This window comes from Patiria miniata, unplaced genomic scaffold (genome assembly GCF_015706575.1).
Source record: "Patiria miniata isolate m_02_andy unplaced genomic scaffold, ASM1570657v1 HiC_scaffold_4, whole genome shotgun sequence".
NCBI lineage: Eukaryota > Metazoa > Echinodermata > Asteroidea > Valvatida > Asterinidae > Patiria > Patiria miniata.
In genome coordinates, this window is record NW_024037071.1 from 4,537,340 (window position 1) to 4,551,682 (window position 14,343).

At 40.9% G+C, this 14,343-nt stretch overlaps 1 protein-coding gene across 2 annotated transcripts; it reads left to right on the top strand.

Annotated features, from left to right (window-relative positions):
- Positions 1-94: 94 nt before the first annotated feature.
- Positions 95-13,754, top strand: LOC119739993 (pyridine nucleotide-disulfide oxidoreductase domain-containing protein 2-like). 2 transcript variants are annotated; one of them, XM_038215169.1, is made up of 14 exons: positions 95-246; positions 3,808-4,004; positions 4,385-4,478; positions 4,928-5,001; positions 5,492-5,647; positions 6,364-6,517; positions 7,231-7,292; positions 7,861-7,958; positions 8,448-8,589; positions 8,916-9,123; positions 9,628-9,939; positions 10,319-10,425; positions 11,685-11,802; positions 12,566-13,754. In XM_038215169.1, exons 2-14 carry the CDS (start codon positions 3,816-3,818, stop codon positions 12,646-12,648), a joined length of 1,797 nt encoding a protein of 598 aa, XP_038071097.1. In that variant the 5' UTR covers positions 95-246; positions 3,808-3,815; the 3' UTR covers positions 12,649-13,754. The 2 variants fall into 2 exon arrangements, with proteins under 2 accessions (XP_038071097.1, XP_038071098.1); XM_038215170.1 differs by lacking the exon at positions 95-246 and adding an exon at positions 3,602-3,687.
- Positions 13,755-14,343: the final 589 nt, after the last annotated feature.

A 14,343-nucleotide genomic window follows, 5' to 3' on the forward strand; every position in this document is an offset into this window, starting at 1 on the left:
CCCCGCCCACTTTGCCTTATAAACTTTTTGTACTAAGATGTGGCGCCCCCAAGAGGTCGAGAGGTTAAGTTATGTAAGTACAAATGAAGTAGTTTACCTTGACGAGATGCAGATAAGAAAAAGATATCGATAGCGCGCGCCGGATCGACCGGAGAGGGAAATCGGCCTGTCGTCAGCCTAGTCCTGTCAGTTCGTTTCTTGGAACTGGAAGTTAGAGATTCTTTGACATTTGGAAGCAGTCACACGGTAAGTTAAACTTCTGTAATATTTGAACTAACCACATTGATTGACTTGACTTCAGTTTCAAGATCCGAGGAGTTACTCTGGGGGAAAGCCTGCCTGGGCATGCTGGGCTTGCCTTGGACTTCGACTCGTTCGGAACTATAGGTTAATCACTCATGGAGCTGGGAAGGAATAGCTTCCTCAGGTGCGCCTCACTTCAGCATTCAGAGAGCTCCAAGAATTACTGAATGACAGGCAACAGCCACGGTGCACTTTGCCAAAGTTGACACACGTTCAGTGGATGAGTCTGGTTCCATGAACCATTAGATTTTGGGTCAACTCGTACCCGAGTCAACTCGTACCCGAGTCAACTCGTACCCGAGTCAACTCGTACCCGAGTCACCTCGTACCCGAGTCACCTCGTACCCGAGTCACCTCGTACCCGAGTCAACTCGTACCCGAGTCAACTCGTACCCGAGTCAACTCGTACCCGGGTTAACTCGCACTCAGGTCAACTCGTACTCCCCTCCTTTTTTAGTTTGGAAGTACGGATGGATGGTTAACAAAACTTCCGATTTTACCCTCAAAAAACGGCGACTGAGAAATAGTAGTTAATACGCCGCCAGAAATACAAATAAAGTTCAAGGATTAGTTGAAGGCGGTGGTATAAAATGTTGCTCACAATCTGGATGAAAAGGAAAAATGTACCGTTCATCGGCAAGGGCTTCATCGCGAACGGACGGGTACCGCGCGGAGAACATTTTCAAAACGGCATCAGTGTGGTACTCGCGAGTCGACGGAGCCCTCGCTGATAAACGGTAAATTTCACTTTTCATCCAGATCATCAGATATGTTATTTTAAAATTTGTGTAGTATTTTCTCTTAGTAATGATGTTTTTTTCTTTCTGTTTTCAGAGACCCTGGATCACTGAGATTGCGGAGTGACTGTGCGAACTGCTACGTCTTGTTTTTGTTGGTCGAACGTGTTTTAAGGGCATAGTTTTCTTTTTACAAATTTAGTATTTAAGACCTTTTTTTTTTTAAAGAAAGCTGCTATTAAAAAAAGAATTTTGTAATGTAAAAGTAATATTTTTCAACGTTCACTCACTCCATTTTTGGCATCATTTATTGAATAAAAACTGCACGTGGCACAAATCTCTTTGGGAAGATTGGGGGCCCTGAAAGTACAAATCTGAAGAGAAAATATATTACAGGAAACTTAAAAGAGTCACACGGACATTGTTATTTAATTTATAATGATTCTTTAATATGTTGGTAATTTTTTGTACAATTAGTTCGGTAAATGTCGTAAAACAAAAATCTTGTGCAGCTTAAATAAAGTTTCTGCGATAAGTTCAACTAGAATATTATTTTGGTAACAGAAATGTAGGATTTTTAATTATTTGTTTACATTTGAGGCATCAAGGAAGTAAACACGATAAAGGAAAATGGTGGCTCGTTTCATTCAGAGATGCTCTTTCTATAAGTTTTAGGGGACCAATTTGTTAGTTGATCCTTGGGTGTGAAAGATTGTTTGACATTAGCAAATTGTAATTCAAGTGCAAGAGAAAGTTTTATTATCTTAAACAAAACTGAGCTAATCGGGTTTCGTCCTCGAAACTTGACATGATTCGATTCATCATGAACTGTGTGACAGACCATCCGATCGATCGATTTGAGCATCAGAAAATGGTTCATCGGAAAACCACAGGATCATCTGTAATATAAAAATAAAATAAATTGATAAAAGCATGCATACTTTGGCCGATGAGTGCGCGCACAGGCTCGGCAAAAACGATGTCACCGTGCACGGTGCGACCACGTTGACCGATGAGTGCGCGCACAGGCCCGGCAAAAACGATGTCACCGTGCACGGACAAACACATGGACCGGCGAGTGCGCGCACGGGCCCGGCAAAAACGATGTCACTGTGCACGGTACGACCACGTTGACCAGCGAGTGCGCGCACAAGCTCGGCACAAACGATGTCACCGTGCACGGACAACCGGCCATATCCCTCCGATCTTCCGTTCGTTTCACTGATTTTCTTTTCGAAAATAGGCAACTATTTTGAGCTGCGGGTACGAGTTGACTCGGGTACGAGTCAACTCGGGTACGACTTGACTCGGGTACGAGTTGACTGGGGTACGACTTGACTCGGGTACGACCTAACTCGGGTACGACTTGACTTGGGTGTCAATTTTGGGGTACGAGTTGACTCGGGTACGAGTTAACTCGGGTACGAGTTGACCCATTTCCAACCATTAGCCTTGTGACTATTTTAGGGGGGGGGGGGGGGTAGCTGGAGTTACCCAGCCCTGAGTTTTATCATTGGGTTGTCTATTAGACAACCCAATGATAAAAATCAGGGCTGGGTAACTCCAGCTAGGGGGGGGGGGAACAGTCTGGTAATTATCAGAGACGCCATGCTTTTTGGAAACCATCAAAATTCTTCCCCAAAATACCATGATTACTGGATAACTAGAATCTCTGAAGGTACGGAATTCAACATTTTCTTTTTTTAAAAATACTTATTAGAAGTCGCAATATAGCTGGGGTGATTTTCAGTTGACAAACTAATTTCAATCTTAAACTTATTTTCTGTTCCTCTAGCAATGGGACTATCCATGCACAGGCCTTAGCTAGTGTGACTGAGTGATAATACGGAGGTAGTCCAGTATTTCAGTCACATTTAACTTAAGGGACTAATCCTAGACTAGTACAGCAAAAGTAGACTCCCTCCATTACTTTGAAAGATGTGAACAAAAACATCTCGTGAAATGCTCCGGCAAGGTGCTAGAGCCCGAGGAGAATAAATCAAAGGGTACTATGGTAGGGGGCATGACGATATTGTAGTGTGGTCAGGTGCCACAGCGAGACAAACAAATAACTTGGTAGAGAGAAGATGTTTAGACTTCAAGTAAATTAATATATTTAGAAATCGAATTCTTCTGCTTATTTGTACTACATGTTACTAATTACTTCTAATTTTAGGGGCAACTTAGGGCTATGATTTAAGTTCTCCAATTAAAGTACTGAATAAAGGAATTTGTTGTAAAATAATTGTAAGGAAACAATTAAATATGAGAAATGACAAAGGGTGGGGCTCGGTGATGGTCACAGTGAGTGGGGTAGCTTATGGTAAAAGCACCATAACTCTACTCCCAACCGAGGGGGGATTTAAAAGTTGTCATGCACTACAACTTACGTGGTCATTACATCAAGGCCTTTCCTTGCCACGCCCAGACAAAACCTGCACAGCCCTCCACAGACGACCTATCCCTAGCACAGCACTGGGTAGTAGGCCTACTGAAGCACATATGGCTAGTTCCGATTCGATGCACATGGGGCTAACAATAGAATTATGCAAATGCTGCATGCCTGGCTGGACTGATACACACTCAGCTCAGGGGTGTGATGGATGAGAGGGGCAGGCTAAACCAAAAATAGAAGGTGGGGAGGAAGGTAATGACGAAGGGGTATTTTTTTATAACAATATATTGGCTTATCACGTGCAGTTAGTATCAATAACTCGTTGGGTTTTCAATGTAAAATTCATTTTTTTATTATTTTGTCTCGGCACAGATGCGGACATGATTAACGCAGTGCGTGCGGCCTTCCATCAGCGGGGGCAAGTCAAGCCTCTGATTGGTTGCAGCTATCATGTGACTTCCAGATGCTTTTCAAAGTCGAGCCAAAGATGTAGGTCCGTAGGACAAGACGCTCTCACACAAGAATATGATGCTGTCATCATCGGTGCTGGACACAATGGACTAACTGCCGTGAGTTGGATTCAGAATATTAAAAAAAAAAAAATTAACAGAGGATGCGATATGTAACTGAATACACGAATGTTTAAACTAAACTGCTTGAAAGGGGCTTTAAAAATACTCAAAAGAGCATGGGAGGAACACACAGACAGGAATACTTGGTGAACATACTGCCCAGACAAATGTTCTGAAAAGATGCGTTAATGATTTGCAGTTATTGAAACATTTTAGCATTTTATATTTTTAGCCTTCTATACATGTACACGCATGTCATACATTTGTGCACGCATGTCGGATATCATTTGTTGTAGCTTAACGGATTGGTCTCTTAAAGGCAGTAAATTTTGCTTCAAAAATTGTATCACATTGTGAACAATTCATTTTATTACCAGGCAGCCTACCTTCAGAAAGCAGGGCTCAAGACCCTTGTCTTAGAGAGAAGGCACATCATAGGAGGTGCTGCAGTCACTGAAGAGATAGTACCAGGTTTGATTCAGATTCTTAATTTTAGTGACTTAAAGCGAGACATCGTTGTATTATTTAGAAACAATACCTACATGTAGTATGAATAATCTTGGATGATCCAACAAATCTTGGACAACAATTCTTAAAGAGACTGTGGAATCCATGTATGTGAACAATAGATGCCACTTTGTGACCATTTTTGAGAGCTTATTTTGCGTCGGGAGGTAGTCGAGCTGACCGACACTGAGGGACCAGTAATTCCAACTATTTTCCAGAAAAAAACATGCTGTATTTGTTTTACTACACCTCGTAAATATTTAGTAGCTCGTTTTTAGTAGCCTCACTGCTTTGTCGATAATGGCCTTCGTTGATTTTGCATCTTTATTCAGCACAAGATATTCAAGCTCTTCATCAACTATTTCCATTCCGACATTCAAAACAATTTTTGTAATTAATGTGTCCTTATACAGGTTTCAAGTTTTCCCGATGTTCCTACGTCCTTAGTCTGCTGCGACCTGATATTTACAAAGATCTGGAGCTGAAGGTCAGTCCGTTCTTTCAAAAATAGTGACCCGACCATAGGCGTCACCAGACTAATTTCAGGGGGGGGGGGGGGGGGAACGATGACAATTTGCCAACACACCGAAAGGTGGTCAGGATATTGTGTAGAAAGCATTTGCATAGGGGAGAAAAACCATGAAGTGTTGTGTAAATTTATGTTAATTATTGAAAGATTTACAAGGGACGTCACATCTGAGCTCCATAATGTCATAACCACCCATGCATTGTTTTGTCCAAATGTAGATTTATTGCGTTATATTTTGATAAAAAAAACACCACTCTGGTTTTAAGTACAGTGATTTATCATTCTATCTGCCATTACTCACACATGTAGCGTAAGCTGTCCCATTGAAACCAGCACGTTTATATATTTTTTTACCTGCTCAGAATCCCGTTACTGTGCACAATTGACCTGAAGACTAATTTGGTAGAGAATATAGTCACAGTTTCTCTTCTTTTTTTTGAAATTGTAGAAGCACGGACTAAAGGTTCACATCCGAGATTCCTACGCCTACACACCTCTGCTGGAGGACCCGGGGCCCAACGGCAAGCCTCGATCACTCCTCTTGTCTTGCGATCAGAAGAAAACCTACGAGCAGATTGCCCAGTTCTCGGAAAGAGACGCAAAGGTGGGTGTATCAGTGACAAGGCAATGGGAAGAGAGTCTTCTGCATATCCACAAATTTCTGACTTTTGAAAAAATTGCTGGAGATTGATGTGAAGTAAGGAGATTTATACGAATTTAGCCAATTTAAGTACAGTTGTCCAACTGCACATAAACACGTCAAAACGCCCATGTCTCCACAGGGTACCGTGTACCAGATCTTAGGGATAAACAGTCCACCCTTGGCATACGCAGAAATAACAGAGAAGTTCGCGTTCTGAAGTGAGTACAAAATCCTGAAAACTTTGGATTGTGATATTTCACATAGTTTGTAATGCTGCAAACACCAATGCCCATGAATTTGTATATTAAATTGAAATTAATTTAAATTCTGCCACATTTTTTCAAACTTCTTCTTTATGTTGTGAGAAAATATACAAAACACAAGCACATAGACGTAACAAACCTCTGGATGCTAATGGTACCAACTGATCCAGTAAGCCACGTCCCATGTTGTTCTGACCAATCACAGCCATGATTGTCCTACATGCGTGCACAAATGTCTGACATGTGTGCACTCGCATATGACACATGTGTTAACGCCATGTGTACAGTGGGCGGGGCCTAAATGTTCGGTCTATTGATCTTCAGGGGGTGCAATTCCATGTGATATGCTCTCGTCCAATCAAGAGACAGACTCTGTGACAAAGTTGTTATCACATGACATACTATTGTTTTTAGAGATATTTTGAGTATGAGCATCAGATGACCGAAATCGCTCAGGCCCTAGGACCACTCTTAGATGCCCCGCCTGTAGAGCTGTCTACACTAGGTGACGGTACCATGAGCGATCGCATGGACATGTGGCCTGGGCTCAAGGCAATGCTACAAACAGGTACAGCTTGTAATAAGTTTCATGTCATTGAATTCTGTGACTTGAGATGATCGAGTCAAGTAATTCGAAAGAAGCGACTTGAGTTTAGCAGATTTTTTTCTAAGGCTCTGACTCAAGTGGAGTCAAGTCATTAGGATAACAAGGTCGGGTCAAGCCACATTCTTCATCATCATCATCATCACGTTTCCTGCACAAGAGGCGTGGAAGCCACACGTGCCATGTGGTTGTGCCAGAAATCTCATTTCTGGGTGGCATTCTTCGCTGTTACATAGTCTTGCTCAACTTAATTTGTATCCCTGACATTTAGTATCGTGAATTGAGATTAAGTTTCAGTTTTAGGTTAAGTTTCAGTTTTAGGTTTTTTAATTTCTGGTTCAATGGAACAAGGTAAAAGCCCATGGTAAGACATATATTTACATGTGCCTTGCAAGTGCAAAGAAACTTACGGTACTTGACATGAAGTTGTAGCTTGTTAGTAGGCATTCTAGTTATGTTTGATAATTAAGGACTTGAGTGTTGACCAGGCTTTCACGGGAGTTGACTGCTTGAAAAGTTTGCTGTAGTAAACAGTTGTTGACGGTTGCCGTGGAACATGGCAATTTTCATTCCGTAAGTGTGCCAAAAAATTGTGGTAAAATATAAAGCTAAGGATAAGAAAAGATGTCTACTCAGTGTTTAATGACTCAATTCCGTTTTCTTGACAATTTTTGCAGGAAAGGCTTTGGGGAAAAACCTCCCACAGTTTTATGAGCTCTTGACTGCTCCAATGGACAAGGTAAGTTGTTATGAAAAATTACACAACTTCATATTGTTGTAGATTAATTGCCAGGGATAGGCTTTACAATTACAGGTTGTTCCCCTGTTTTTTGTTCCGTTTTTGTTTTTGTTTTGTTTTTATTTTGAAATGTTTTCTTGGAGTACCCAAATGTTCTTAAATTCTGCATAGTGGCATAGCCACTGATAATTAAAATGCACAGCATACCTTAGTGTCTAAATAGTTTCTTGCCCCCTTTGCCATTTTCAGCGACCAACTAGAAAATGTCAACATTTTAAAATTATTTCATGGAGTATGGTGTATTATAGAACATTGTTTACTGGCATCACCAGTCACTATTGCACCTCTAGGACCACAAGAGGGTCCTATTTCCCTTGACCTATTTCACATGTCACTCATTGAGTGACACGGGAAATAGGTAACATATTTCCCTCGTCACTCACAGTCCTTGGGGGCATAGATGTGCATTAGAGGCCCCATAGCTCATTAATGTGCATGTAATAGTCCATTACTACATGGCACAGTTAGAATTAATGGTAATTGTTTGGCTTTCCTTGCCGTGTCTTAGATTCTTGATCGATGGTTTGAATCGGAACCCTTGAAAGCAACCCTAGCTACAGACTCTGTGATCGGTGCCAATGTAACACCAAAGACTCCAGGAAGTGGGTTAGTATTAAAGGGGCTATACAAATCAAAGTGCCTTCCAGTCAAGCAAAGAAAGCAGTTCTCATTACCGGGCATGACTTTAAAGGGCCGACAAATTTCTCCGTAAGTTCCCCGTTTGAGACGGGGTAAGCAAGACCTTTGCAAGGAGTTCCACAGTAATCAGTACAAGGGAAGAAACTTGAAGAGTGCTTCAGTAAGATTTGAGGCTTTGCATGGTGGAGATACTAAATAATGAAAGGTTTGCGGAAACACCATGTGTGAATAATTGCTCAACTAAGAGAATGGTTCTGAAAAGAACCAGAGGTATAAACTCGACGTTCCGGTCAGTATGCTCTGACCGTCTTCAGGAGAGAGTTTATACCTCTGGTTCTTTTCAGAACCATTCTCTTCGTTGAGAAATTAGAAGAGTGCTTCATCGTGCCAGCTTTGGAGAAGTTATCCAATTGATGAATAGGAAGTTAAATCTTAGTTTTCCATGTTTCCCCTTAGGTACGTCTTGATCCATCATGTGATGGGCGAAGCAGAAGGCATCAAGGGGGCCTGGGGTTACGCTGAGGGGGGCATGGGAGCAGTCTCCAGGAGTATTGCCAATGCTGCCGAGGCCCATGGAGCTACCATCTTGACCGACAAGGTAACAGAAAACTAACACCCATTTCAAACTGGAATTTCAAAGTCACGCCAAACTAGTAAGTATTAGGAGCGACTCGAGTCGACCCAAAAGACTCGACCCTGGAGTGGTTCCAAAATCTTCTGCCAAAGTTGCTCCTGTTTATCTTTAAAAAAAAGGGGGGGGGGCTCCTCAATTTTTTCTGTGATACCTTTGCATCTTTTGATACCAAAAACATAACATTATGACCATGGGTTACCGCGCAGTCCTGGATAATTGATAGTTTCCATGTTTTATCATGAGCTTTTCGTAATTAATATTTTACATTAATTATGCAAAAACAAATTCAGCCTGTGAGTACAGTGCTCTTGGATTCAGACCAGAGGGCCTGTGGAGTTGTCTTAGAGGACGGGACTGAAGTACGCAGTAAGATGGTGCTGTCCAACGCTACGGCCAGAATCACCTACCTCAACTTGACCCCTCGGGAGGCTCTACCCAAGGAATTCATTGAGGAGGTCCAGGCCATCGATTACACTTCCCCTGTCACCAAAATCAACGGTAATTTTACTAAAAAGTAAAACACAAAAGACAATCAATGTTCCATGCAGTCTAAATTTCAGAATCGAACAAGTCCAATTGACCGTTAGTCAACCTAGTGATCAATGCCTGATGTTAGTGACCTCAAGGCACTAAAAGCAATGTGTGAACATCTCTAGTCGAATGATGGCCAAAACATTATCATGAAACTTCTTGGTCTTTACTACTTGCTGTGCATTGTGACGCCCAAGGTTATTGCAACCATTGATTAAGCCAATGTTGGCAGGCTGTCTCAAATAGGCAACTAGACTTGGTGCAAGTGACGATTGTCACTTGCAAAAACAAAATTTCCATTTAGGGGTGACTACGTTCGAAAGATCGACTGTCGTGGTCATTTGAAACAACTATAAGTCCATTCAACAGAAAATAAGTACTAAAGTATGTGCTTGTCAGACGCCAAATTCTGTTTGGGTTGCTTGATCTTACTACTTGCAAATTGTGAATTACTGATCTATTCACTTCCAGTTGCCGTGGATAGACTACCAGATTTTAAGGCCAGCCCCACTGGGCAAACGCAGCAACCCGGCCCCCACCACACCTGCACTATACACCTGAACTGCGAGTCGACGGAGCTACTTAACGAGGCCTACCAACCATGCCAGACTGGCCACATCGCGGACCGACCAATGATCGAGATGTGTATACCATCCTCCCTGGACCGTACCATTGCGCCGGAGGGGTGCCACGTCCTGTCGCTGTTCACGCAGTACACCCCGTACCATCTTGCCGATGGGAAGGAATGGGATGAGGAGGCAAAGAACGAATACGCTGACAAGGGTGAGAATGATTTCCTTTAGCGATTGAGGGGGCTGTTGCGTGAAATTTACGAATATACTTTAATTCAATTTTCCGATAACTGGGGTGGTTTTTCAACGTAAGTTGGTTACTTTTCACCTTGACTTTGACAAGTAAGCAGGAGGTCGTGGGTTCGAGTCCCATCTGAGCAAGTCTGTGGACGATCTTGGATTTTTTTTCACAAGCTTTGACTGTACTGAATTAACAATACTTGTATAAGTTATACTGTATAAAGTTATTGGGCACGAACCAATTTGACAAATTTACATTTTTATATTGGACTAGAAATCAAATGCAGCTCAAATCAATTAATTTGTTTACTTGGGAGGTTTGATTTATTTTTGTCATTTTTTTCACTCAGTCTTTAACTGTATTGAAGACTACTGCCCTGGCTTTAAGTCTAGTGTTATTGGTAGGGACATACTACCACCGCCGGAGCTGGAAAAGATATTCGGGCTGACAGGAGGGGTAAGTGTGATGTCAAATATGATTAGTTGGTTAGAGACATGAATTTGAAAACAATGGAGGTAGGCGGAGGGTGAAAATAGACCCAAAAAAAATACTTGAACAAAAATTGCCTAGCTCAATCATGATTTGTCATTTACATTAGCAGTACAAAATTAGTTTGGATATGGCAAGTAAACATCTGATGTCCGGCCGTAATTTCATTCGTTGTGTCGGCAAGGGAACAGGTGTTTTAAACCAGGAAAATCCAACAGCTTTGAAAGCTGGTGGTTTGGTGCAATGAACTCCAAATCTTGTGGGTAGTTCTGCGCATCGTGGGTTCGAGTCCAGCCCGAGGTGTTGTGATGCGTGTGTCCTTGGGCAAGACACTGTGTCGTAATTCCTTCTCCCCAATCAGGAGTAAATTTTAAAATGGGTACCCGTCATGGCAGAGGTGGTTGTGTGTTTGGTTTAGTCTGTTGCAGCATCAAGCTGTGGACTCCCCAGGGAGCTGAGATGGTCTTTGGAATGTTTTCATTGGATCGATGAGCAGGGGTAATAATGATGTACATGTGCCATGCCTTGAACCCCTGTTTGGCTTTAAGTATCTGATTATCTGAAAAATATGTGAATATCTGAAAAATATGTGATTATTTGGTACTTATTTCTAATACCATTTTTTTTTACAACTTGAAATGCCTGATTTCTTGTAATTGGTAAAGATAGGTGTAATGAATATCTACAGTCAGGGTGGCCTCAGTCGTTAACCCTAACTTTGTTATTTCTTGAATGTGGTCCTTGGAGGGGTGACCACTGCCTCAATCCTGCAAAATCCTCCAGCAATCGCTGTCAATATGTTGAGGCAGAGCCAGTGACATCCTTGAGAAGTGTGGAGGATTTCAAGTATAATCTAGGCCTAAATTTATGCACGGCTGAGCATAAACACAATTAGGTACGGCCCAAGACCTTAACACAGTGCATCCTCCAAAATCAGCAACATATCTTTGCCATATAGCCTAAATCCTGAAAAAAATCCTCCATTTTGCAAAGAGGATTTGGGAAGGTTAGGATTAAGCATATTTTTGACCTTTTTCCTTCAGAATGTCTTTCACAGCACAGATTTACTTTGCACGGCCCGTGCTTTCCTCAACGTACAGGTCCCCAGTGCAGGGGTTGTACCTTTGCGGAAGTGGAGCCCACCCAGGTACTCTTAATCGGTGCCTTTCAAAAATAATGGCTGTCCCTTTTTATTTTTGCTTTTGGTTTCCCCACTTTGCTCGCAGAATATCTTTCATGGTGCGATGTCATTGGATCAGCTTTACTTTGCTCGGCCTGTGATGTCTGCAAGTTATCGGTCCCCGATCGCAGGGCTGTATCTTTGCGGTAGCGGTGCTCACCCAGGTAAAAATGCTTATCACAAAATTAAAAAAAACTCTTCTGTCTGTTCTGTCTCTGTCAGGTTTAAAGTCATTGATTTTACACTGCACTTCAAAATGGAATAGAATCGATACAATTTACCTCTGAAATGAACTTTTATTTATTTTTTTTTTTCAACCTGTTGTTTTCTGTGAACATCCACTACCCTACACACTTGATGAAGTGGGAAACTGGTTTTCTGGCCCATTTATGTTTGAAACAGAATTTTGCAATTTCCTAAAGGGAAAGCAGACATTTTGAAAGGAAAAAATCGGTGGCCGTACTTGTTGGTAAATTGTAACCCATATTTGGAGGTCACACTTCGACTGGTGATGGGTTCGAATCCCGGCCAGACCGAGATAAACATTCTTTTGTCCTCAAAAACCCTTGAACTGCGGTATTCAGTATTTATAAAAACCAAGCTTCATGGCAAAATCTCAGTGCATGTTTCCGGCACTAATAGTAACTGTTTCTGGAACGCCGTGATTCAAAGTGCTGTCTTGCATGTATCTTGTTCTCATTTTTTTTTGGCCATAAAAATTAATGCAAACTTTGCATAAGCATTTTGCTTATAATGCTTAAATGACACTGGCACAGTATTAGGCACACTGAATGCTAATGTATGAAAAAAAAATATGATATGGCTGTAAATAAAGCGATATTTGAGTGAAGTATGTAATTTCCATATTTACAAATTTGACACGTTACCATTCTAGACCATTGAACGTTGTTTTATTGTACTCTGTAGGCGGGGGTGTGATGGGTGCACCAGGGCGGAATGCAGCCCAAGTTGCCAGCAAAGATCTGAAGAGACAAGGCAAGAAGAAATAAACGTCATCGTGATCACGACATGCAAGTGTCTGCATGATTTAGCCCTGTGCATCATACGCATGTCAGACCTTTGTCAGTTTTGTGGTGGCGCAATCGTCGCTGTGATAGGACAGAAGAAATTTTCTTCGCCTTTGTGTATTTGATGAATCAATATGCTGCCAAGAATGTTGTACTAATGGACTTTGGGAATTATGTATACTTTCTGTTTCCTCACCCTCCCAAGGACGGACAGAACACACTGTCTGAAACGTCGAGCTCTACACTCAACCAACCAGTGTTTTTTTTTTCAGAACCACATTTCTTCCACAGGCATGCAACTGGGAAATCACAAAAAAAGAGGAAATTCAAATTTTTTCCAGACTTTGTACAGTGTTTTTCTATTTTCAATGGCACACATGGGAAGTAAAAAAAGAGGAAATCAGCTGATCCGAGGAAAAGTTGCATGCCTGCTTCCAAGAAGAGATTACTTTCCACATGGTGTTACCCGCAATCTTTCCACTTTGATACATGCTATCATGTGCAGTTTTTGAACCATGTTTAACGACTATTGTAATTTACATTCATTAGTAGATCTATTTTTAGATTTCATTCTTGTGATTTATCAGATACATAGAAATAAAATTGTCGATACTTATTTTTTTAACAAGACAATCGTTTAGATGCTTATTTCTAAAAGATTTGAAATTTTAACATCTATATTGAACCATTTCTAATGACTGAAATATATTCCGTACATGTATGTGTTAATTGCACAAAATTAAATTTTAACCTTCAAAAGTTTCTTTGCTTCCAATCTATGCAAGTGTCTATTCAATTTTCCATGAGGTGACATATTTTTAAAAATTCAATAAATTGTTTCCAGCTTTGGATTATCGTTTCAGTAATTTTCAGTTATGTACTTTGCTTTTATGTTATTCAGAATTTTTGAGATTTTGAGCATTTCTTAATTTTTTTTGAGGAGGGGGGCAGAATTGTGTTAATGTCAAGCTTTACCTCTTGTAGATAATAAAATGTGGCTTGAAATTTGGTGTAAAAAATTACTATTTAAACCAATTGTTTTCATGTTTAAAGGTCAATAAATCAAAGTATGGATGTTGTTAATTTAATTTTATGGGTGAAAAAAATCCTTGAAGTGAATGTTTTGATTTTCCATTATGAAATTATGTAAAGTGCTTTTTAAAGGAAAGGCTAAAATCCTTAAGACTTTGAAAGCGTTTTTCATAAATTGTATATTTATGTCAAACAACCTTGGATAACTATGAAAATGCGAGGCGTTCCTGCAAAATGAGACTAGACAGAGGTCAAATTTAGGGTTTGCAGGTATTGGGAAAGATATCAATTTCTCCTTATCGACACGTCCAAAAAGTGAATTACTGAGAAAAAGGCCTTTACAGTTTTGAGTTTTGTAGTCATGAAAATGAAAGATGCCAATTGTTTTTCCATGAAAACACTATTTTTCCCACAATTTGTATAGTATTTCTTTAAACTATAGGTAGTACCGTAATTTCCTGCGGATAAGGTGCGCGGCGGATAAGGCGCAGGTCCCTAAAATCACCCAAAAAAAATTCAAACGCCAACAGATAAGGCGCACCGCCGCATAAGAAAGCACTAAGGGGGATCAACGCATTGCGGCATTGTTGGAATGAAAGCACGATCATGGGGGATCAACACATCGCGGCATTGTTGGAATGAAAA